Source organism: Lutjanus erythropterus, chromosome 14 (genome assembly GCF_056507025.1).
Source record: "Lutjanus erythropterus isolate fLutEry1 chromosome 14, fLutEry1.hap2, whole genome shotgun sequence".
Lineage (NCBI taxonomy): Eukaryota > Metazoa > Chordata > Actinopteri > Lutjaniformes > Lutjanidae > Lutjanus > Lutjanus erythropterus.
Window position 1 is genome coordinate 34,823,704 of NC_139330.1, and position 23,542 is coordinate 34,847,245.

The window sequence follows — 23,542 nt, forward strand, 5'->3', positions numbered from 1 at the left end:
TTAGCTTGGAGCCACATTCACACACACACACACCGTCTGAACTGAGTGTGTGTGGTGTGACGGTGTGCAAACAGCAAACTCCAGCAGTGTTCTGTAGACTAACAAAATTAACCCGACCCTCAATCGGCATAAGTGTCAGTAAATAAACACGTCAGAATTATGGTTGCCCTCAAAGGTCCAGTTGTAAATGTAAGACTTTATAAATGTATGTACTTGATATCATATTACATAATTGCTTCTGCCTTTGAATATTAGTGGTTTTACTAATAACTTTGTAATTTATAACAAGCCCAGAAAGCAGAATTCTTGAAAAAATAATGGTAAGTGTACAACTATTACACAATTTACTTTTTTAAATGAATATACCAAACAGTATAAGTTATAAAGTCAAAATAACAAAAGTGGCAGTTTCAGTTTGGGTAGCCTACAAGCAAGCAAAATTTATATTTGCTTTAAAAATGAAATTAAGGAATTTTGCTAGTCTGTTAAAAATGTGATTAGTTATAACCACTTAGCTAGAATGCCACTGCTGGAAACGGCTATATCATATTGATGGACTATCTCGCACACACTGACGTAGCAGTTTCACTGCACAGATAACATCAGGATGCATTCTGTATTCTGATGCAAACTGCATTCTTTGCAAGCTCTTGCAGGCCACATAAAATGAGGTGCCGGGCTAGAGTTGGCCCACGGGCCTTGACTTTGACACACAAGGGAACATTGCAAATGTGTTTACTTGTGTTACATCAGTGGGATCATAAAGTATGCTGCTTTTATAGAATACATTAAGAGTGAATGTGTGGTTGCAGGTGAAGTTTATGAAGAGTGTTCCTGGCACAGCGCTGGTTGAGATGGGGGATGAGTACGCTGTGGACAGAGCCATCACACATCTGAACAGCATCAAAGTGTTTGGAAAGAGACTCAACGTCTGGTGAGAAGTAGATCGATACACACACACACACACACACACACACACACACACACACACACATTATTTGATTATTTCTAAAATTTCATATCTTTCACCATGTCTGTTCATGAACATGTCATGTGTTACAAAGATTATCCATGTAAATGCGTTTCAGTGTTACAATTAGAGATTAGATACTGATCAAACTGAAAAAGCCAACTTTCAAAAACCATGAATTAGTCTATCTACAGACTATCTATAGTTTTATAGGTTTATAAACCCCCTGATTATTTTTTCAGTTATTTATTTTGTCTTTATAATGTAAAAAAAAATAGTAGTAAATGTTATGTCACAAGTCTTCATATGTTTTATCTGACCAGCAGTCCAAAATCCAAAGATATTCAATTAGTAACTTGGGGTGTAACAATACATTGATCTGGATCAATATATTGATTCATTGTTCAACAACCCAGCATCATTGATTAAAAAGTGAAAATATCAATCTATATCATCATCTTTAGGATATGCCATTATTTTGTCTGTGTCATAAATGTCTGTTAGAGTTCAGTCATAAAATTGTCAAATTGTAGTTATGTTGCTTTTTGTAAGTTGACATAAATGTAAATGAATGTGTTAAATGGACATGTGATATTGTCTGATATTGATTGCAGACCCCTGAACTGAATCAGATTGATATCGTATCTCATCAGACTTTGTGATATCAGCAAATATGGTATCGTTGTCTTAAGAATTGATATAACACCCTTATTAATAATGTTATAAAAGAGAAAATCTACAAATCATTAGTGGGGAATCTGGAGAGAGAAACGTTTTTGGCTTTTTCATCTGATAAATGACTTAAACAATAATTAGGACACATTGAAATTGAAACAGCCTTTTGTAAATCCATAAATAAATTAAATCAAAACATTTCATTTCATGTCACAAAGACACAGGATTCCAATAATTATACCAGGCTAATAAATAGTAATCATTAATTAACACTTTATTTCCCTCCTCATCATGTATGAGCTTGCGTAAGAGGTGGCACTCAACAGTTTACAGTCAGAGCAGATTTGTGACATGTTGTGGATGTTTTTTTAGGGAAATTATTCACAGTCCAGGTTTAAAAGACATTTGAGTACATAAACCACATTTACATAAATACATAATACTATGGATCTGACTGCTGCCCCTGTCATTTTACTTTAAGTAACGAGGAACATTTGAACATACGATGCCACGCACTCATTTATCCATGAAAATACACTCTTGATACTCTCTGCTGTAGTCCATTGGAGATTGTGATTTCCATTAAACCGAGTCAGGACTCTGTAAAATGATACACACAATCCATTTTGACCACATTCCCCTAAATTTGTCCATTCAGATTTTTAGTCTCTTCATTTAGAGTTCATGAATCATTTATAACCAGTCTTCTAATGCAGGAGCAACTGATTGTTACCTCTTACTGGTCAGGGTTTTTTTCCCTGCAGTAATAATAATCTCATTAAGTATTTGTCTGCTGTAGTGTGAATATTCAGTGTTATACTATTGTATGTATATGCTATATGACCACTAACTGGAAAAGGGATTTGAAATACTGTTTACAAGCATTTATGACTTTCCTGTCAGTAGGATGTAAGTTTTGGGCAGTGCCAACATAAATGATAATGGTTACCTACATGCCTGGATCTGACCAGATGGGTAACACGGGTGTTGTGTTGTGTTGTGTTGTGTTGTGTTGTGTGTGTGTGCAGTGTCTCTAAGCAACATGCAGTGATCCCCAGTCAGGTGTTTGAGTTAGAGGACGGCAGCAGCAGCTATAAGGACTTTGCCATGACCCGAAACAACCGCTTCAGCAGCGCCGGGCAAGCTTCCAAAAACATCATCCAGCCTCCATCTGCAGTGCTACACTACTACAACGTTCCTCCATGCATATCACAGGACCATTTACTGAGGGTAAATAGTGGAACTAGATGACTCAACAGCAATGTCTCTTTTGAACTTATGAACTCTTATGAACCAGTTGCTCAAGATAATGTTCCATTCTATTGGAGATACAGCAGGTATCTCCAAAACTCTGCAGCTCACACCAGAACTATCTGGATAAACAGCTCTACAGGCCAGGGGAAAAATATGTTATTTTGATTTTGGGGTGAACTGTCTCTTTAGGTTTGAGTTTAGAAAATAATGAGAACACTGATCTTGATCTGATTTAATTAGGGTGTATTAAAAGCCATTTATAGCTGTTAATCACATATTTGAATTACTGAATTGTATTTTAAATGCAGCTGTAATGTGTAGCACTTTGCTCAATGCATGATGAACCTTACACATTATCCTACAAAACATAACAGTTCTCTAAATGCAGTGGCAGCCTGCTATTCTTGCACGTTAACGTCCACATGCCTCTCCTGAATGTCACGCACTGCTTATAGTTGAGTGGTTAAACGCCAGTTTATTCTGATACAGCCTACAGTCAAACCTGATTTTCATTTCCTAGGTCAAAAAACTGACAAAACATGCTAGTTTAAAAAGATATCATCTGTCTTATTTTTCTGTTTACTTATTTTGCTAGGCATTAGCGCAAAGTGAGACGGGCTGCCATCTGCTGGTGCTGCAGCTTCTGCAAGTGGCGTGCAACTGCATGACATCATAAACAGTTAACTGAAGTTGTACATGAACGAAATAGCAATTATTAGTTTAACTGACTAGTATTTCTTGGGCTGGGTCAAGTACAAGCTGTCTTAAATCATAATGCAGGGAGGAGCAGTTGCCTAAATGTCCTGATGAGGACAGATAAAGATTTGTCTGATCCTGATCAGGCCATATGATCGTTTTACGTGAAAGTCTGCCAAATGCAGCTTTACTCACATGTTATCTGCTGTGTGTGTGTTTTGACAGCTGTGTACGGAACATGACGTGCCCGGCTTCGTCAAATTCAAGATGTTTGATGCCAAACGTGAGTAGAACTTTAATGTGATGGCTCTTTTTAAAGTACGTCTTCAGAATGTGACAAAACTGATTGTTTTCCTTCTCTGTGCAAACTGCTGAACTTTGAAGGGATGTAATTACATATTTCTCCCTCCCTTCTCTTCTGTTGTTTTATCTCCTGCTCTCTTTAATCGCTCCTCCTCATGTTTCTCTCTCTCAGCCTCCTCTAAGACCATCTCCGGCTTGTTAGAGTTCGACAGTAAGACGGAGGCTGTGGAGGTTCTGACTGTTCTCAACCACTACCAGATCAGGATACCCAGTAAGTCCTACAAACATTCATTTACTCAATGTCCTCTCTGTCATACAGCTTGATTATATGTATACCTGAAAGGACAATTATATGTGCATCAAATGATATGCTGTAGTTCCTCTTCCTTATGCTGATTGATGCATATTACTTCCTAGGGTTTATGTCCTAAGCATAAGCATTTCATTTATTTTCACGTTCATGATAAAAGTCAAACTGTAGAATAATACAACTAAATGTATGTGTGCAAAGAAGAAGGAAGCTAAAGGGGCTCACAATATGAAAAACAGCTCAAATTTAAACAGTTTAATCTAACACATTTAACCACAGCTGGCATGTAGATTGCATAATGTTTCAGCTCACTCACACTTGTTGTGTGTTGTGTGTTGTGCTCTTAGCCAACCAGTGTTACTCTACTAGATATCAATATCTGTCTGTGATCATCATTTTATAATGCTGTTAGTGTTGGTTTGTTACTTGTTCTTCTTAACCAGGTTGTATATAACTGCATAACTACAGTAGTTGTAGTGTTATATAACAATCATGACCAGTGTAGTTACTACAGATATGGTATGACCAGTTATATCTCTGTTGTACTGTTGTCAAATTGGCCTTCTAACATGTAATGACATTGTTATGACAAGTCACACTTGTAGCACTGTAGTATAATGTAATGTTAAAACATTACAACAAGTCTTTTCAATTTTGAAGAGGCGTCATCAACCAGCAGAATCTAATGCATCTTTTCAGTTGGATAGACAACCAGTACAGCAACAATCAGAGTAATGAGACGTGTGATGTAGCACAGAGTGATACATGCAGTTTTGGCCAGTGTTTGGTCTGTTTCCAAGTAGAAAAAAATGGTGTTACAGTCAGCAGTTGCAAACTTTCTCAAATTACAGCTAAACAGTATGTTTAAATATGTTTCTGATAGTATTTGAAGTATGGAATAGGCAATACAGTGACAGAATCTGGATAATTCATATTTGATGCACTGCTTAGTGTGACAGTTTGATCTGAATTTCATGAGCCTGGTGCGTTTTGCTCAAAACCTGTCTCATGTGACCTTCTCAAATCTGGAGCAGTAATGCTCCTCTGTCAATTATCCTGTCAAACCCGTCCCATATTAAATTAACGGTTGTGATTGGCCCATGGACATGCAGGCCTGGCGGAAATCTGTCTGGATGGGAGGGAGTCCGGACGTATCTGCCAGAGTAAATGAAACATAAGCTTGTAGATTCGTCTGGTTTCCAGGCTATTAATAAGTTATACTAGACAATGATCATCATAAAGGAAAGCAGGGCAAGACTGCATCAAGACTATGTATGGCAAGTTACCCAGGAAGTGTAATGAGTTACTTTTTCCTTATTACTCCTATGAAAAGTAATAATAATTATTTACTTATCACTTCTTATCAATATTAATTAGTTACATTACTTGTTTTATCACATTTGTGTCATGTTGGTGCCCTGGTTGTACTCAGTTTCTCTGCTAAACCAGTAAACTGTTAACACCCAGAAAGCTTTTGTTGTCAGCTGTCTAGATGTCAGCTGGAGACAAAGTGAACCTCAAGATTAGATTCCATCACTATATATTCTCTCTGGAGGAGCCAAACAAACTCAAAATAATGATGATAGTTGAAAAGTAAAGTTGGAAAGTAAGCCTCTCTCTCTCTCTCTCTCTCTCTCTCTCTCTCTCTCTCTCTCTCTCTCTCTCTCTCTCTCTCTCTCTCATCCTTCATTTAACTTTCTGGTTAACAGCTGACATGATCTTTTGCATGTTCATGTCATCATAAGATAGCCTCCATAGGTCAAAAAGTAACTAATTTACCTGAAATATTAACTTAATATAATTACTGTTTTGGAAATTGTAATCCCTTACACTACTTTTCACTGTAAAAAGTAATAATATTACAGTAATACACTACCTGGCCAAAAAACACATCACCACCTGGATTTAACTAATCAAACAGGTCAGATCCTTCCATTGGATAGTGACTGCAGTGATTAATATGTTTCAGCTGGTAACAAGTTATTTAATTCTAACTGATGCAGTGAGGAGCTTCTCATTTCTTAAACAACCATGTCAGTAGACATATCCTGAGGTTGAGGAAAAGATGTTACTCTGTTTCAGAAGAGTCAAATTATTGACCTGCATCAAGCAGAGAAAACAACTAAGGAGATTGATGAAACTACTAAAACTGGGTTAAGATACATACAAGATAAGTTAAGATACATTAAATAATAATACATATTAAATAATAATACATTATTAAAATCTGAAAGGATAACCATCATCTTCCAGGAAGAAATGTGGTCGGAAAAAATCTTAAATGGTTGTGACCGGAGATAACTTAAACCTTTGGTGAAATCAAATCGTAAAAAATCAACAGTAGAACTCACAGCTATGTTTAATAGTGAATGTAAGAGCATTTCCACACACACAGTGTATGTGGAAGCTGTGTAGCCTTAAAAAACCACTTATCAGTGAGGCTAATTGGAAAAAAAGGCTTCAGTTTGCTGTGGAGCATAAAGATTGGACTATGGATCAATGGAAAAAGATCATGTGGTCTGATGAGTCCAGATTTACCCTGTTCCAGAGTGATGGGGGCATCAGGGTAAGAGGAGAGGCAGATGAAGTGTTGCTCCCATCATGCCTAGTGCCTACTGTACAAGCCTGTTGGGGCAGTGTTATGATCTGGGGTTGCTTCAGTTGCTCAGGTTGAGGTTCATCAATGTTACGAGCCCAAGAAATGTCACTACCTGAATATACTGAATGAACAGGTTTTTACATCAATGGATTTTTTCTTCCCTGATGACACGGACATATTCCAAGATGACAATGCCTGGATTCATGGGGCTTAAATGGTGAAAGAGTGGTTCAGGGAGCATGAGACATCATTTTCACACATGGATTGTCCACCACAGAGTCCAGACCTGAACCCCACTGAGAATCTTTGGGATGTGCTGGAGAAGACTTTACACAGCGGTCCAACTCTCCCATCATCAATACAAGATCTGCAACTCTGGACAGAAATAAATGTTGTGACATGGCATAAGCTTATCAAAACGATGCCATGGTGAATGTGTGCCATAATCAAAGCTAAAGTGAAATATTAGAGTGTATAAGTTTGTTTGGGGTTTTTTTTTGGCCAGGCAGTGTGTATTGCTGAGTAGTATATTACTGCCCAACACTGATCAAGACCTGCATCATTAACTTGTCTGTCACTGATGACTTATTCAGCTTCTTGTATTATTTTATACTTGTTTTATTTGTGCTCTTTTAGCATCTCTGCACTACAGTTGCATTTCTTATACCCTTCTATCTATGGGGTGTGGCTAATGTCTCTGTCTTTGTGTGTGTGTTTTCAGATGGGTCCAACCCATACACCCTGAAACTGTGTTTCTCCACCTCATCTCATCTATAAGAAGTGGCAGAGCACAAGACAAAGCTGCTGAGCCTGACAACGGCTGACCTCTGACCTGACAGACAGAGGGACAGGGACCATGAGAGACAAGTGGAGGAGATATGAAGTCAAAGAAACATGAAAAAAGAAGAGACTGAGAGGTAGACACCCTTTAAAGGTGATTAAGGAGACAGAAAGTAAATTGTTACAAAGAGAGAAGACACTGAACATCAAACCCACACCCATCATCCCACCGTCCAATCGCAACTCAACAAGCTGACACATTCTGCAATACTCTAATATATGTCTTTATAGTGTCATGTGGAACAAGTGGAGGACGCTGCTCATGTGTTTGTCCCAGAAGTCTTGGTGGACTTATCTTTGAGTGTGGACAGAGACTGGCAGACAGACAGACAGACAGGGACCCACTCTGAGGACTCTCTTGTACAAAGTCCACTTCAGTGTTGGTCAGATGTCTCTAAACTCCTCATCTGGTGACTCAGATATTATTTTAGTGTTTAAAACTAATAAATACAGTGTTGTTTTGAATTGTCATTGAACATATACAGTTAATGTGGATACAGTTTTAACACACGTTCTCATTTAGAGTTCAGAAGTCTTAGATGAACTTTTTGCCCCTGGCAACAACAACGTGTAAGGACAGAGGTGTCCTTCTGTTCAGTCCAGCACTTTGCCCCAGTGTGACAAACTGTAACTCAACTACTGACCAATTGTTAAGTCTTTTGTGGACATTTTCGATCCCCAGGTTTGGTGACAATCTGAGCTGATTTTTCAGAATTTTTCAACACTTTGTTTTGTGACATGTTATCTGGAAAACTAATGGCAAGACTTCTATGAATATTCATGTTTCCAAGAATGAATTCTAATGTTTTAAAAGCTGTTATCTTCAGCTTTGCTGCCATCTCCAAATGTTCTAACCTAGACGCAAGAAATATCAAACAAATTTACTGAACATATTCATTCTTCTCAGAGGATGACCTCTTTTACAATCTTCCCTTGAGCACCAACATCAGGCCAAAATATCAGCTTTGCATACAAGATACCTGATAATGCAACTGAAAGATCTGCCTGATCACATTCATGTTTCAAAAGAGATGAACCCCTCTGATTTTAATGCTTCTATCACCTTTTCTCTAGTGCCACCCTCAGGACACAAGTGACTTTATCAGCCTCTTCCGATGAGGCTCTAAGTATAGGAAAATTATTGTATTGTTTTGTTTTGTCTTTCAAATTGTGGTGCGAATGATTTGGTAGAATTACAACAGTGTAAAAAACAAATTGTTCATGTAAACAGTGTGGGCTTTCTTCCACACTGCCCTGCTCGTCATGTTTTACATGCTAGATGTTGTGTTTCACTAAATATAACAGATAGAAGATGTCAGGGTTTAGTTCTTAAGGACAATAAGTCCAACAAGAACATTATTGTCACAGTAGAGCTGCTGGTACTTCAGTTGTTCAAGTTCAAGCAAACTTAATTATCCCAGAGAGGGAAATTCAAATGGTCAAGGTACAAAAATACACAAAATGGCCATAAAAGCAGATAAAAATGCACAATATGCAGCCTCCATCCATCCTCCTAACACACCCCCACACACACCAATATACAGTGGGCTATGATCCCTAAGAAAATCAACTTTACATCAACATTATAATCAACTATCAACTAATAAATATATTGCACTATACAAGTCAGGGTTTTCCCTGGATGTTTTTGAGACAAAGTTGGCAGAAGCTGGAGACATGCATGGCATGCAGTGTACACAATATGTTTAAGTGACAAAATGACTATTTGAAATATGAAAATGTTCATAGAGATTTAAATTTTAATTTTAAGATGGAACAGAAATAATACTAAAACAAAGATTGTGACATATGACACCGTTAATTTTAGTACAGGAATCAAAATAGTTGCACATTGTGCACATTTCACTCTCCTGGCTCTGTACAAAACAAAGATGAGAGTGATGAAGGGAAAAAAACATCTCAAGGGACAAACAGGACAAAAGATGGGTCAAAAAATGCTGAACTTTGATTTAAAAAAAATTATCTAAAATAGAAGCATGATTTGGAGTCACTGGGTCACAAGCCATTAAAAAAATATTCATTGACTCACTGCTCTATTCAATCTATGACTATTCTATAATAATTCTATAAAAAAAAAGTGCACATTATCAATCAAAATAGGTTTGCTACATGAGACCAATTTAGTACATTTTTTGAAATCATAATATTAATTAACATGAGAAGGTCAGCACGAAGGGACTGTAAAAATAGTGTTTTAATTTTTGTTAGAATTCTCAACAAATGTGGCAGCTGATAATACAAAGGTGGCCCACCTTTGAAATAGATAGGCAGGGAAAACCCTGCGAGTACGCATGCACATTCATCGCAAACTGCCTCAACCAAAATAATTAACATCAAATCTTGTGGGGATTTTTTTGCTGTCCATCTCATTTAACTGTCTAAATTGCTGTCAAACCTGGCTCTTTTCCTTTGCAGAAACCTTCTTAACCCTTACCTTGATGGCTTAGTTGGATCCTGTTGTGTGGAGGATGAGTAGGCTCATTGAGGACACACCCAGCCTTATTACCAGTCATAACTGTTTAGATACTGCTGGTGGACGTGTGTATGATTGAAAGCGGTACAATAAACTCAGAATGCCTAATGCATCAACCTGTTAATATTCCAAGTCCGATCTTTAAAGGTCCAGTGTGTCAGATTTGTTGGTAGAATATATCAGAAATGCAATATAGTCTTCAGTGTGTTTTCATTAGTGTATAATTGCCTAAAATGTGAATCATTGTGTTTTCGGGACCTTAGAATGAGTCCTTTATATCTAGCTGGTCTTCCGTCTCTACTACATTGCACCACCATGTTTCTACAGTAGCCCAGAGCAGACAAACCAAACACTGGCTCCAAATACAGCCTTTCGCGCTTTATGTGATTTTTGTGGCAACAGTAGGTGCTCCCACTCACTAGGAAGGGGAGGGTGAGTGGTATTCAGTTGGTTGTAAGTAATCTCACTGCTAGATGTCATTAAATCCTACACACTGGTCCTTTAAAGGATAGTCCCCCCATTTTTATTATTACTTTCTTAATGTGATGTATTTCCTCTTGAAACAGTCGAGGTGATGGATCAGTGAATCAATCAGATATATTTGATGAGATCAGCAGAACGGCAGGCTAGTTGAAACATAATGACTGATGACTTTATTGATTGGACTCTGTATGCTCTTAGAAATAAGGGTTCCAAAAGGGTTCTTCCTGAAAGGCGGAGGTCTACCCAGAACCAGTTGCTACTGAAGAATCCCTTCCCTTTTACAATCCTTTTATAGAAAGGGTTTGTCAAGGGTTCTTGTAAGATTAAAAGTTTCATTTAGAACCCTTTTCATCCGCAGAACCCTTTTTGGAAGAATGAGGTCAAGGATTGTTTAAATGATTGAAGAACACTTTCATCACGGGTTCTTTGTACCTTAATATAAAGGGGTTCTTGGGTTTAGCCCCTAAGTGGATTCTAGATAAAAACCTTTTGAATGTAAAAAGTGTTCTCTGCAGAACCCCCTGAGCATTTTCTTCTTAAAATCCTTGGGGTATAAAAAGATTCTTGGTGTTGTACCACGGGTTAGTTCTAGATAAAACTCTTGGAACATAAAAAGGTTCTCGGTTGCACCCCTGGGTGGGTTCTAGGTCAAACTGTTGAAATATAAAAAGGTTCTCGGTAAAACCCCCTGGGTGGGGTCTAGATTAAACCCTTAGAATATAAAAAAGTTCTAGATGAAACTTTGAAATGTAAGAGTTATCGGTAGAACACCCTAGGTGTGTGCTTGTTAACATCCTTAGAAGGTGGAAAGGGTCTAGATAAAACCAGGAGCAGAGAAGATTCTGGGTGGAACCATTACATTCTCTGTTTAACCTCTTATAGGGGATTCTGAGTGAAACCTTTCACAGATGGTTCTGGTGTAACCTTGTATATTTGGTGGAGTTCCAGGTGGAACTCTGAAAGTGTTCAAAGTGGAACCTTTAGAAAAAAAAAATATTCTACCATGAACCTAAGAGGGTTCTCCTATGGGGACTAGCTGAAGAACCCATTATGGTTCAGAAAAGCATCTTTATTTCTAAGAGTGTACAAGACAAGTGGCAGTTTAAAGGACCATTTCATGAAATCTTTTTGTTTGAGCCGTAATTCTTGTCAGGAAAGGAGCCCATGGTGGAACCTAAGATAAGACAGGTTTACCTAAGTCCAGTTTTAATTTAAACACCAATCTTCACTAAAAATGGACAAATCTTACCTTCAAACTCAGTATATATCAATCTCATCTTCATTAAAATCAGTGTCACATCTGTGTGGAAAATGTTTATGCTCATTTCAAAGATACAAATATTAATCTATTTGCACTGCGCATGGAAAACTACTGGAATTACATAGTATTAAAGGACATTTTTGTCATATTAAACAGAATTCTTTTTTTCTGGCAATATTTCCTTTTGATAATCTAATGCTCATATAAGATTTTTTGTGGATTTTTGCATAAAATATGTGAATGAATATGCTACCTAAAATCTGGATGATGTGCAGGCTCCGTGTGTAGGTACAGAGTGGATGATTCTTGGAGGCCAACACATCAACAAAGAGCATCTTGTCTGTGTTCCACCCTGTATCTCATATAGGACATGCAGACTTCACTGCTCCCAGCCTTTGTTTTAGCACATGAGGATCCATCACACGAGAGAATTACGGCATGCATTTTGTACATAATATGTAAATAAGGAAAAGGTGTGAAAAGTTTCGACAGATGAGTCAACTTTGTCTGCAGTTAAATTATTGCTCATTTAGATGTTGTTTGTACGTCTCTTACATCACTTGAATCTTACTGTATTTCTAAGGAGGTTTTATTTATTCTTTTTTAAGTTTTTTAAGCCTTTAAGAGGGTTTGATAAATGAGCGCTGTTGTTATTCTGAAGCTTTTCATCATGGGACTGACAGTATGAGACAGATCCACAGATGTCGCTGTAAAGGTTTAATGTTGTTAATAGTCAATAATCACTAAGAAAACACTTAGAAAAATAACTATATTGTTCCATTCATTTTAGAATCTCTGTGGTTGTAACTTACAGTAAATGTACATGTTCAGATTGAATAAATTCAGGTTTGGAGCTGGAAGGTCAGCTCCACACAGTCAACTCAGCTGTCTCTCACTTGTCTTCATTTACAGCACATGTGTCAAACTCAAGGCCCGCGGGCCAAATGTGGCCCGCCACGTCATTTTATGTGGCCCGCGAGAGCTTAAAAGGTCTGGTTGTCTTATAATAAATAAGTCAAAAGGGTGCATTGACCATAAACTACATTTCCCATAATGCATGCAGATTATATGATGGCATCCTGCCAATAGATTGCAGTGTTTCCACATCAATGCCATTTTCTGAACAGTGGAATTGAGAAATGCAAACAATGATCCCAAAATATCCAGGAAGAGAAAAATTGATGCAGATAGAAGGCTGTTTCAAGAAAGATGGGAAGGTGAATAACATGTCATAACTTGTTATTTTTCCTTATTCACTTGGATAGTTTGATCGTTGTTTGATGGAGTAATGTGGGTTTCATAACCTGACAAATTAAAAGGATTTATGTTATAATATATATTTTTTTTTACATCTATGCAAATATATACATGTAATATTTGTAATTTGAATAAGTAAAAAAATCAGAGTTATTTAACATTCAGGAGTAGTTAGATTTATTTTACATTACGTTTAGTTACATTTCGCTACATTTATACTGTCTTACAGTTACATCTGGCCCTTTGAGGGCAACCATTATGCTGATGTGACCCTTGGTGAAAATGAGTTTGACACCCCTGATTTGTAGCTTAAAGGAACAGTTCACCTCAAAATCAAAAATACATATTTTTAGAATCTACCTACTTTCTTTCTCCTAGACGAAAGTAGTTCCTACATGAAACTGCTCACAACAAGGTCTGTAGATTATCTTTAGTAACTGGGTCATGATTTCTGGGAAGAGACACTGCTTTTGAATTTTGGGAGGCTGGAGAGAAGGCAGACATCTCTACGGCTAATATCACCAGAACTCTGCGACTTACACCAGAAAAATCTAGATGGATAAATAGCAGTACAGGCCAGAGGGAAAATATGTACTTTTGATTTGGGGATGAATTGTCCCTTTAAGGACCTTTATGAATATGTTGATAAATTTGAAAAAAGCTGTTATAGATGATTTATTAATTTTTCACTTTTTTCTCATTTTAAGTTTAAGTTTTCTTATTCAACAAATGGCTCTGTCAAGTAAAACAATGTCAAACTGCCATTTTTAGACTCTTAATTAAAATATGCATTATTTTTCATTGGTTAAATTTTTAGTGGCGACTAATCGATAATCAATTAATTACTAACATCCTTACTTCTTAAACTTGTTCTACTGTTTTTTGTTTATATGTCTGGTTTTCATTGGCCTATTTGCAATCAGATCACCTTATAGGCTACAAATAAAAGGACTGGATATTAATTGATTATGATTTTAAAGGTAGCTAAGTAGATTACATATTGTGTTTCATACTTAAGTGTGAGTAAAAGCCCAGACTTGAAAATCTACTCATAGAAAAACCTAATAAAAAAAACCAAACAAAAAAAAAACTACTGCAGTAACTTGAGTATCTGGAATCAGTTACCTCCACTCCTACATGTGTGCTATTATACATCTATTTCCTTCTCTTGTGTTCTTTCACATATGTAAGTAGAAGTGTAACAAAAGCGGTCTCAAATTATTCCTATGGACATATTGTACGTGACGTGGTCCCTGATATGTTTTCATAAATTGAACCTGTGAGTTAAAACACTTTCAGAATACTTTCAGTGTTTACTGTAGGTTACGGGGAGGAAGGTCATCCCTGTCCTGCAAGACAAATCTCGGGAAAAGTGTTGCTTGAAAACGTCGGCGCGTTCTCTCCCGCTCGGCCCACATGACAGCTTCCGGTCCTCTGATTGGTGGTTTTCAAATACATCGCCGGAGCTCATTGGTTTGTTTTGAACGGCTGCTGCACTGCGGTCAATTCAAAAGAGTCTGTCAGCATTCCAGCGGCAGCCTGTGCACGGAGAGTTCATACAACACAACGAGGCACAGTCAGGTGAATATTATCCCACTTTTTGCAGGCTTAAATAACATTCTAATAATGTGTCTGGTCAGTTGAGAATTTGGACCATTCAGTGTAGACAGACAGTGGGCCAGCTGCCACTAGATAATCAATAGAGGGAGTCTTAACGATTAGCATTAGCTAACTTAAGCTAACGACCTTAACTTGCTTGAAGAAAAGGGAAAATTTAACGGCTCAGTACCAACTTTAATGCTATATCATGCCATATATTAACGTTAGTGTCGTAGGCAGAACCAAAACACTAGTTCATAGTTGACAGCTGATGCTAAATATTTAGTGTAAAGAAAGATATAAGCCACTAAAAATCTAGCTATACCGTTAGCTTATATAAGATACTGCGTAACGCTAGTATACTTTGCTGTTGACAGTTAGACTAGTTAGCTAAGCTTCAGTTTGAAATACCGACGTAGCTAACAAGTTATAAAGCCTAACGCTATGGTACATGTATGTAAAAGACTGAATAATTAACAGTTAGTTATATGCCGTGCCTAATTCAAGCTGTTTACTGTCTATGTAGGTTTATGCTCACAGCTTTGATGCTTTTTAGGCTACATTTTACGTTGTAACTAAGCAAAACAGGCACTAAACTAACTAAAAGTAATTTGCATAAATGTCGCAGAAATCAAATCAAGGTTGTTGAAACAGAACTCTTTGTGTGACAGCATGTTTTTTTCCTTGCAGGAAATATGGAAGACTACTTGAAAATAGAGAAAATTGGAGAAGGTTGGTGCTAATGTTTTCTTATTTTCTATATTATTACATTCTAAAGTTTATTCAGTGTCAGTCTGGCTCTGCGTAAAATGTTTAGATGTATGATGGTAACTTGTTCTTGCAGGCACCTATGGGGTGGTGTATAAGGGCAGACATAAGGCCACAGGTCAGGTTGTGGCTATGAAGAAGATCCGTCTGGAGAGTGAGGAGGAGGGTGTTCCCAGCACTGCGGTCAGAGAGGTCTCTCTGCTTCAAGAACTGAAGCATCCCAATGTTGTACGGTACGTTCACTGTGTGTGGAGTTCAGGGTAAATTACAGAAGGGGGTGTAGGACAGGGCTGCACTTGTAGCTATAGAAGTGCAGTATCCAAATTGCAGGAGCTGCTTTGTTTATATATGAAGGTAAAATGTGTGGCAGAGAGCTTTATAATGAAGTACTGTAGTGCTGCAGAGATGTCCTGGCCTACAAATCTTGTGTCCAGAGGTAGGACACAAGATTTGTTTGGAACAGATCCTGACAAATGTCACACCATCAGGATTTTAATCATTTTTTATTTTAGTGAAAATGAACTTTAATGTGATTCCACTCAGGGCTCAACAATAAGGTTAGCCCATTTGCCTGGAGCAAGTAAAGTGCCATGTTAGGCGAGTAGTCTGGCAGTTCACTTGACCAACCAGTCAAGCGGTAAAAATAATTAGACTATTTTTTATAATCCATGAAATTGTAAAGTAATTTTCATGCAAAAATGGGAGTGCTGTTTTCAGGGTTCTCCTATGGGGACTAGCTGAATGCTGTTTTCAGCCTCTCAATTTAAGAGATTTAATTTTTACTTTGAAAACCTGGGATGATTATTTGATAACTGCTAATAAATAAATCAGTTGGTACAGGGGCAAGTAAAAATTGACTTTGGCCAAGTATCGCAATATCTGTCAAAATAATTGCATTATTACTTTTTGTATTTTTTACTATATAGTACAGCCCAAGTGCAGGGTGTAGGGGGTTTAAATGTAAAATAAGATTTTCCAGCATATAAAATGCTAATGGTATGAGTACAGCTACAAAATGACAGCAGTGCCATAATTTAAACGTGCCTGTATGTCACTGTTGTTCTAGTGACATATGTTGTTTCTGAGTGGTATGTCACTGTGGATCTTTCATGTGCCACAATCATTCTAACTCAAGAAGATTATGAAATCTACACCATAACTATAACAACAGGAGTAGTGGTGAACAATATTGACATCACTTTCAGAACGATTTGATGAACAATAGAAACACTACCAACCAAACAAAGTGCATAAATTATTGTCATATACAAATTACCTATTAAACACTTATACATCATGATATTATGACGCAAATTGTCCATAGAAATGTCATTTTACCTCAGATGTACTCCCGAGGATCTCTGAAGTTTGTTTTGTTCCTGATGTTCTCTTTGCTGATCACCAGGAGAACATGAAATTGATGTTGACTCATGAAAGTATGAATACATTTTCGTGTCATTCTCTGTGCAACTTACAGCAGTTACAGGTCATCAATATCTATTTTCCTAAACTGACAACACAGCTGGAGTGTGCAGCGTGTGCTTGGCACCACTGTTTGCAGGGTGATGTCACTCATCAGTGTGGATGCTCACATCATTATTGTTGGTTATTCTTATAGTTGATTATTCTTGGTGTGGGAGACTCTTTATGGCACTATTAAACTGTATGTCAGTCATGTTCCACTGTCAAATACAAACACTTAACACAGACATCAACAGTGACAACTCCATGCCAATAGAATAACAGTGGCATTAATATATATATTATACACTTCAAAGAATATGGGCTTCATTTGTGTTGGGGTGTTGCTACAGGCGCCAGTAAGATGAAATAGGATCCAAGAAGTTCAGTTTGGCTTAGAACACTGAGACACAAGTTCAAAGTTCAGGAAAGTAATCACAGGGACAATCAGTTTATCCTCTGTCTGGACAGTCAGAAGATTAACAATAGACTTACACTGTGTCCATCACAATGTGTTGCAAGATGATATTTACACCTTTCAGTCATAGTAACTGCTCATAGTATACTGTAAATATACAGCCAAACAGTTTATATACAGTTTGTGAGAAACAAAGAATTATCACAGCCTATGAGAGAATTTATAACTAAATGTTGTATGAACTTACCCAGAACCTATGTGTTTTCTGTGTATCCCAGACTCCTGGATGTCCTGATGCAGGAGTCTCGTCTCTACCTTATCTTTGAGTTCCTGTCCATGGACCTGAAGAAGTACCTGGACTCCATCCCCTCCGGCCAATACATGGACCCTATGCTGGTCAAGGTAATGAATTCCCAGCAGTTTGCCGACAGCCGTATTATTGCAGATGATTTGGTTTTGAATTATTAGATTAAGGGAAATACTGGCTTTTCATAAGCAACAGCATAATTTAATTTAAAAAAATACCTAAAGTAACAACATTCTCGATCACCATCTTTGTGGTCATGGAAAAAAATCTATGAAGGGATGCTTGGGCTTAAAAAATGTTTGGGAACCACTTTTTTTCAAACAGCTGAGTGTGCCATTTGTCATGTTTTGCAACATGTCTCTCTCTCCATGTTAATTCTCCTCCTCAAAATTCACCGCCCTTTAGAGCTACCTCTACCAGATCTTGGAGGGTATTTACTTCTGTCACTGTCGACGAGTCCTTCACCGGGACCTGAAACCACAAAACCTCCTGATCGACAACAAGGGAGTCATCAAACTGGCAGACTTTGGCCTGGCCCGGGCCTTTGGTGTTCCTGTCAGGGTCTATACCCATGAGGTGAGAATCCATTGGCACACCACTGGCAATCATGGACAACTGAAACGTAAACCTACAATAACACAGTGCTCTAAAATGACCACTGAGCTGAATCAACCCATGTGTGTTCTCAGGTTGTAACTCTTTGGTACCGGGCTCCAGAGGTCCTCCTGGGTTCACCCCGATATTCCACTCCTGTCGATGTTTGGAGCACTGGGACCATCTTTGCTGAACTCGCCACCAAGAAGCCTCTGTTCCATGGAGACTCTGAGATAGACCAGCTCTTCAGGATCTTCAGGTAGATGCACCAGAGTAAACCTACATGCATTCAGTAGTCTAACTCCAAATGTGAATTAAAACATGTAAAGTAGTGAAATAGCTGATTTGATGGTTGTCTATATCAGCCTTAGTGTGTAATTTCCATGAAACTATCAGCTCATAAACTTTTGTTTTATTTCACCCCTCCCTAAGAGTTCAACAACTATGGTAAATGATAACAGAATTATTATGTATTTCATCTATAGATTTTATTTAAAACTGGTAAGTAGACTGTATTTATGTAGTGCTTTTTAACCTTAAAGTTTCCATGAAAACAAAATTGATGTTTAACTGTTTTCATCGCGAGTGTTATGATATATGTCACCTATATTCCACTATCTGGCCCACCAGTGACAAGACAGTAGATTTTTTGGGCATTTCAGTGCTATTTCAGAGTTCCTGGAAAATGATTAAAAACTGTTTGATTCATCCTGCATTCTGGAGATGTTACTGAATTTTTGTTCAGTGGAACACTGTCGCAGACTGCAGTGTTTCTGACAGCTATATAACTTTATTCTCTGATTTGGGTGAAACTGGATCATATTTTATAGGTGAAAATATTTTCTGGTTTCCCCTCTGATGTCCTCTCAGTTATTTAATTACAGAGTTTCCTTATGGGCAGATAGCTTTTGCTTTGATGCTAAAGAATTTAAACCTGTGTTAGTTATTAGCTGTCATTAGTGGGCTACAGAACCAGGCTCAGCAGCCTCCCAGTGAACAGCTGGTCAGCCTCTGAGGCTAACAGTGGGTATAGTACAGAGGTCATCTGTGGAGTTTCCTGATGGAAATATAACTTAACTTGTTGCTAAAACTTAGATAAGCACTAACTGGTCTGGGGTGCCAGGAGCCAATCGTGAAGAGAAAACAATTGTGGTACTGTAGTGTATTCCCTGTTGTCAAACTGGCCACTGACAGTTAGTGTTAGGTATTTTGGGGGGTTATCTGATAACAGTGTTAAAACATTACTTTTAAAACGACAGCAGTGCGTAAACAGTGCCTGAACCAATTCCTTTTTTAAAAGGAAGCACAAAATGACAGTTGATGACATTGAAGAACAACATGTTTCATTGCTGAGGCAAATCTGAGCTTAAACAATACATTAACTGTTAACAGTTAAAAGTATACTTGGACATGTAACATTCACATGATGAATAAAACTCACCTAATTAACACTTAATATTTACTGTACTAATAGTACTAAGTGTCCCTTGTGTCACAAGATGTTGGACATTCCAACTGGTGTTGGTATACTTTAGAGTAGGGATGTCCCGATCACATTTTTTTGCCCCTGAGTCCGAGTCATTTGATTTTGAGTATCTGCCGATTCCGAGTCCCGATCCGATACTTCAGCAACGCATTAATAAGAAGAAGAAAAAAAGAGAATACATCCACATTTCCACCACGCCCAATTTGCACACATTACAAGTGCCTGTTGCACTGCCTTCGCTGTCCAGTTTAAAATGCCTCCAAAGTGCAGACATTTTCGCTGTCCCGAGGTGACACGTTTGCCCTTTGTTAGCCTACTAACTACCAGCTCACTACTGTTGTCTGAATTCCCCGCCTGCCGTAAATTGTGACTTTTACGGTGTTGTTTCTGTCTGCGTAACAATGAATATTGATGTTGTGGAACTTATTAAAATTAAAACTAAGCCATTGTCATTCCATTTGACAATCTCTTTGTACCTCAGGATGAATTTAAAACGTGAACATGGCCATGCTTGTTGTTTTGTAAGGTTAAATCCGATAATTTCCACCTGATTCCAATCATTTGAAAATCATATGATCGGCCCCGATTTCTGATCATGTGATCCGATCGGGACATCCCTACTTTAGAGTGATGCAGAGATACACTTAAGACTGTTTAGCTCAGCATTTTGACTGTGTTAACTGTGGCTACTACCTAGCAAAAGGCTCCTTACTTTCAGCATCATATAGAGTCAGCAATTCACAAACACACTTAGACTGGCTCTGGATAACAGCTCCATTCTCATCGATGTCTGTCGGAAGCAACTTAATGTTCAGTGATTTGCCAAGGACACATAACATAACATGTGGACAGGAGCAGCTGGGGATCCAACCCAGAGATTAGTGGACAACCCACCCTACTTTCTGAAGCACAACCACCACATCCAGATGACTCACTCTGTAAGGCTTTCGCTAGTGGGGCAAGGGTGAAGCAGGACAAGGTCCATGCCCCAAAAGCATTAAATATCCAGGAATTCACATTATCAACGCTACCACTGATGTGTGTAACAATTTGGCCACATGATAGCACATTGACCATACACAGTCCATCCATATACCAGGTTTTGACCTCTTGTCACAGCTGGAACTATTATAGGAATTACATTTAGTCTGTTGTTCCTTCAGTGGAAAGACAGGTCTCCCTCTCTGATTTTTTTAAAACCTCCTCCTGTTTCTGTTCTTTCCAGGACTCTGGGAACTCCAAACAATGACGTGTGGCCTGATGTTGAGAGCCTACCTGACTACAAAAACACCTTCCCCAAATGGAAGTCTGGCAATCTGTCATCAATGGTGAAAAACCTGGATAAGAATGGCCTGGACCTACTGGCGGTAAGGACTAGGGCTGATCCAGTTAACAGAATCATTCTTACCTTACTCACACTGTTCACACTGTTTCTCTTCTTTAAACTAGTCAGTCAGATAACGTTCAGTGCAGAACAAATTCGTTTGTAGAGAGGAAAAAAATGAATTTAGCTCCAACTTGATAAGATTTGACATAAGTGATACACCTAATATAACTCTATAACTACATCTACAAGAAGTAACCCTGACATTCACAAGTTTGGGGACTTCAGTGGAGGCAGCTCAGGCTGAGTTATTCTGCATTCAAGTCCCAATAGATGTCAAGCACATAAAACACTGGGTCCTACATTTCACAGAATGCAGTTCAGCAGAATCTTTCTCTCGAGCATATGCGTCAAACTTAAGCTGCTAACTTCAAGCCCACGAGTGGATTTAGATTTTCTATAAAAAGCCTATGGACTACAGGCCTATTCCCTACAACACATACATAAAGAGGTCCATCCTGATGCATTAATTGGTTTCTGACTCTGATAAGGTAGTTCGGCAGCGTTTCCCACTTTCCCAGAGGCCATTGCTCTCCTAATGTTGTAGTCTTTGTCTTTTTTTAGTCCACACAACGCTGCTGGAGTTTCACAGTGTGGCAGAATCTCACAAACAGTGAATGGTAACCAGTTTTTTAAACAGAGAAAAAAAGAAGAAAAAAAAAAAAACATAGAATGCTTCCATACTGACGTCTGGTGTAATCCAAGTCTCCTAAAGTCCCAACATGCCCTTCAGTCACACACACACCGTCAGACCACACACACCCAGTTCAAACAGTGTGCAGGCGCACGTGAACGTGGCTCCAAGTTAAGGACCTACAGTGAAGATTTAGGCTAAAAACATGGTGGAAATGACATCTTTCAGGTCAGCTTGGCATGCTGTCTCTGTTCTCCCTCTGTTTCTTCTTGTGTTTCTACCTCTTCCTATAATACAGTACTGTCTGTGTGTTTTATGTTACTGGAGGTTTCCCCTGTAAATTACATTTGAAAGAATTTGCAAGCAATGTTTTGTCATCACTTTTCTGATGACAACAGATTGCTCAGACTCATGAATAATTTCCATTCTAAAAGTTGTGTCAGCTTGCTCTGAAATTTTGTAAATGAGGATTTCCACAATGATTGTATTGATGAGCACATTTCAGGGTGTTACCGTTCAATAGAAAAGCATTGTCATCCATTTTGCTCACCAAGCCTGATTCAGTTAATCACTGGGTTCACATGTGAAGATATTTGTACCTTTACCCTTAAGATCAACAAAAAATGCATAAACCCTTGAGAAAAGTAACTATTGATCTAAGAATCCTATTTTTCCAATCAACTGTGTAAACTGGTAAAATAAGGTAATTGGCATGAATGTACTCTTTCTTTTTTGGAAGCCATTGTCCTCCAAGAAATCATTTGACCTACCAAACACCTAATGTTGGTCATGTGAACTAGCATGGTAGTTGCAGTTAAATTTTGAGCAGCTTTTTTTTTTTTTTTTTTTTTTTTTTTTTTTTTTTTTTTTCTAAAAGTCAAAATTTCAGCTTCTTAAATTTGAATATTTTCAGTAAACTGAATATCTTTGGGTTGTGGGTAAAACAGGACATTTGAGAACATTTTTCACCATTTTTGACATTTTATGGACCCAACAACTCATCAATTAATTGATAAAATAATGGTCAGATTAACTAAGAAAATAATCATTATTTGCAGCCCTGATTAATAGCCAGTCTTTCAAAAACTGTGTAATAATGAGACAGATGTCAATCAGACTTTGACCTCTTAATCAAGTCCTCCAGGCTGTCCTCACTGAAATGGATATGGAATCACCTAATGATGTCTCCTGTTCATATTTCCTGTCCTGTTTCTCTGATGTAGAAAATGTTGATCTACAATCCTCCCAAGCGGATCTCGGCACGTGAGGCCATGACTCATCCTTACTTCGATGACTTGGACAAATCCACGCTGCCCGCTGCCAGCATCAATAAAATCTAACACATATAACTGACATTCTATACAAACACATTCATACCCATTGTGAATTATCATCCTGTAAATACTTGTGTGTGAAAGTTGTTGTAGACCTTTAGTGAACTTTTGTCTTTCAACAATGTCTTTTCAATAAAACTGCACTTTCTGTGACTCTAACCTGGATGTTTTAGGTCTCAACATTTTCCTGAAAATATAATGCTTGGCATAAGAGTCAGAATTTCTAGAATGGTAAAAGGCTCAGCTATCCTTTTTTTTTTTTTTTTTTTGCATCATTGCAGCTCAGGATAGAGAATAGACTGCTTATAGGGACAGTTCCCTCAAAATCGGGAATGCATAGTTTTCCGCTGGCCTGTAGTGCTGTTTATCCATCCAGATGTTTCTACAGAATTCTGAAGATATCAGCTGTAGAGAT

The 23,542-nt window shown here is 38.0% G+C and overlaps 2 protein-coding genes across 3 annotated transcripts in view; both read left to right on the forward strand.

Annotated features, from left to right (window-relative positions):
- Positions 1-7,925, forward strand: part of LOC146315886 (heterogeneous nuclear ribonucleoprotein L-like) — a 57,786-nt gene extending 49,861 nt beyond the window's left edge. For both annotated transcript variants that reach the window (XM_084735429.1, XM_084735430.1), the window contains 5 exons: positions 813-934; positions 2,674-2,875; positions 3,821-3,878; positions 4,071-4,169; positions 7,529-7,925. In XM_084735429.1, the coding sequence (XP_084591555.1) occupies positions 813-934; positions 2,674-2,875; positions 3,821-3,878; positions 4,071-4,169; positions 7,529-7,584 (537 nt within the window). In that variant the 3' untranslated portion in view covers positions 7,585-7,925. The remainder of the gene's footprint in view (positions 1-812; positions 935-2,673; positions 2,876-3,820; positions 3,879-4,070; positions 4,170-7,528) is intronic.
- A 6,684-nt stretch (positions 7,926-14,609) lies between these two features.
- cdk1 (cyclin dependent kinase 1) lies at positions 14,610-23,286 on the forward strand. Its single transcript, XM_084735578.1, has 8 exons — positions 14,610-14,723; positions 15,432-15,473; positions 15,586-15,742; positions 17,667-17,790; positions 18,101-18,271; positions 18,385-18,548; positions 21,001-21,142; positions 23,017-23,286. Exons 2-8 carry the CDS (start codon positions 15,437-15,439, stop codon positions 23,131-23,133), a joined length of 912 nt encoding a protein of 303 aa, XP_084591704.1. The 5' UTR covers positions 14,610-14,723; positions 15,432-15,436; the 3' UTR covers positions 23,134-23,286.
- Positions 23,287-23,542: the final 256 nt, after the last annotated feature.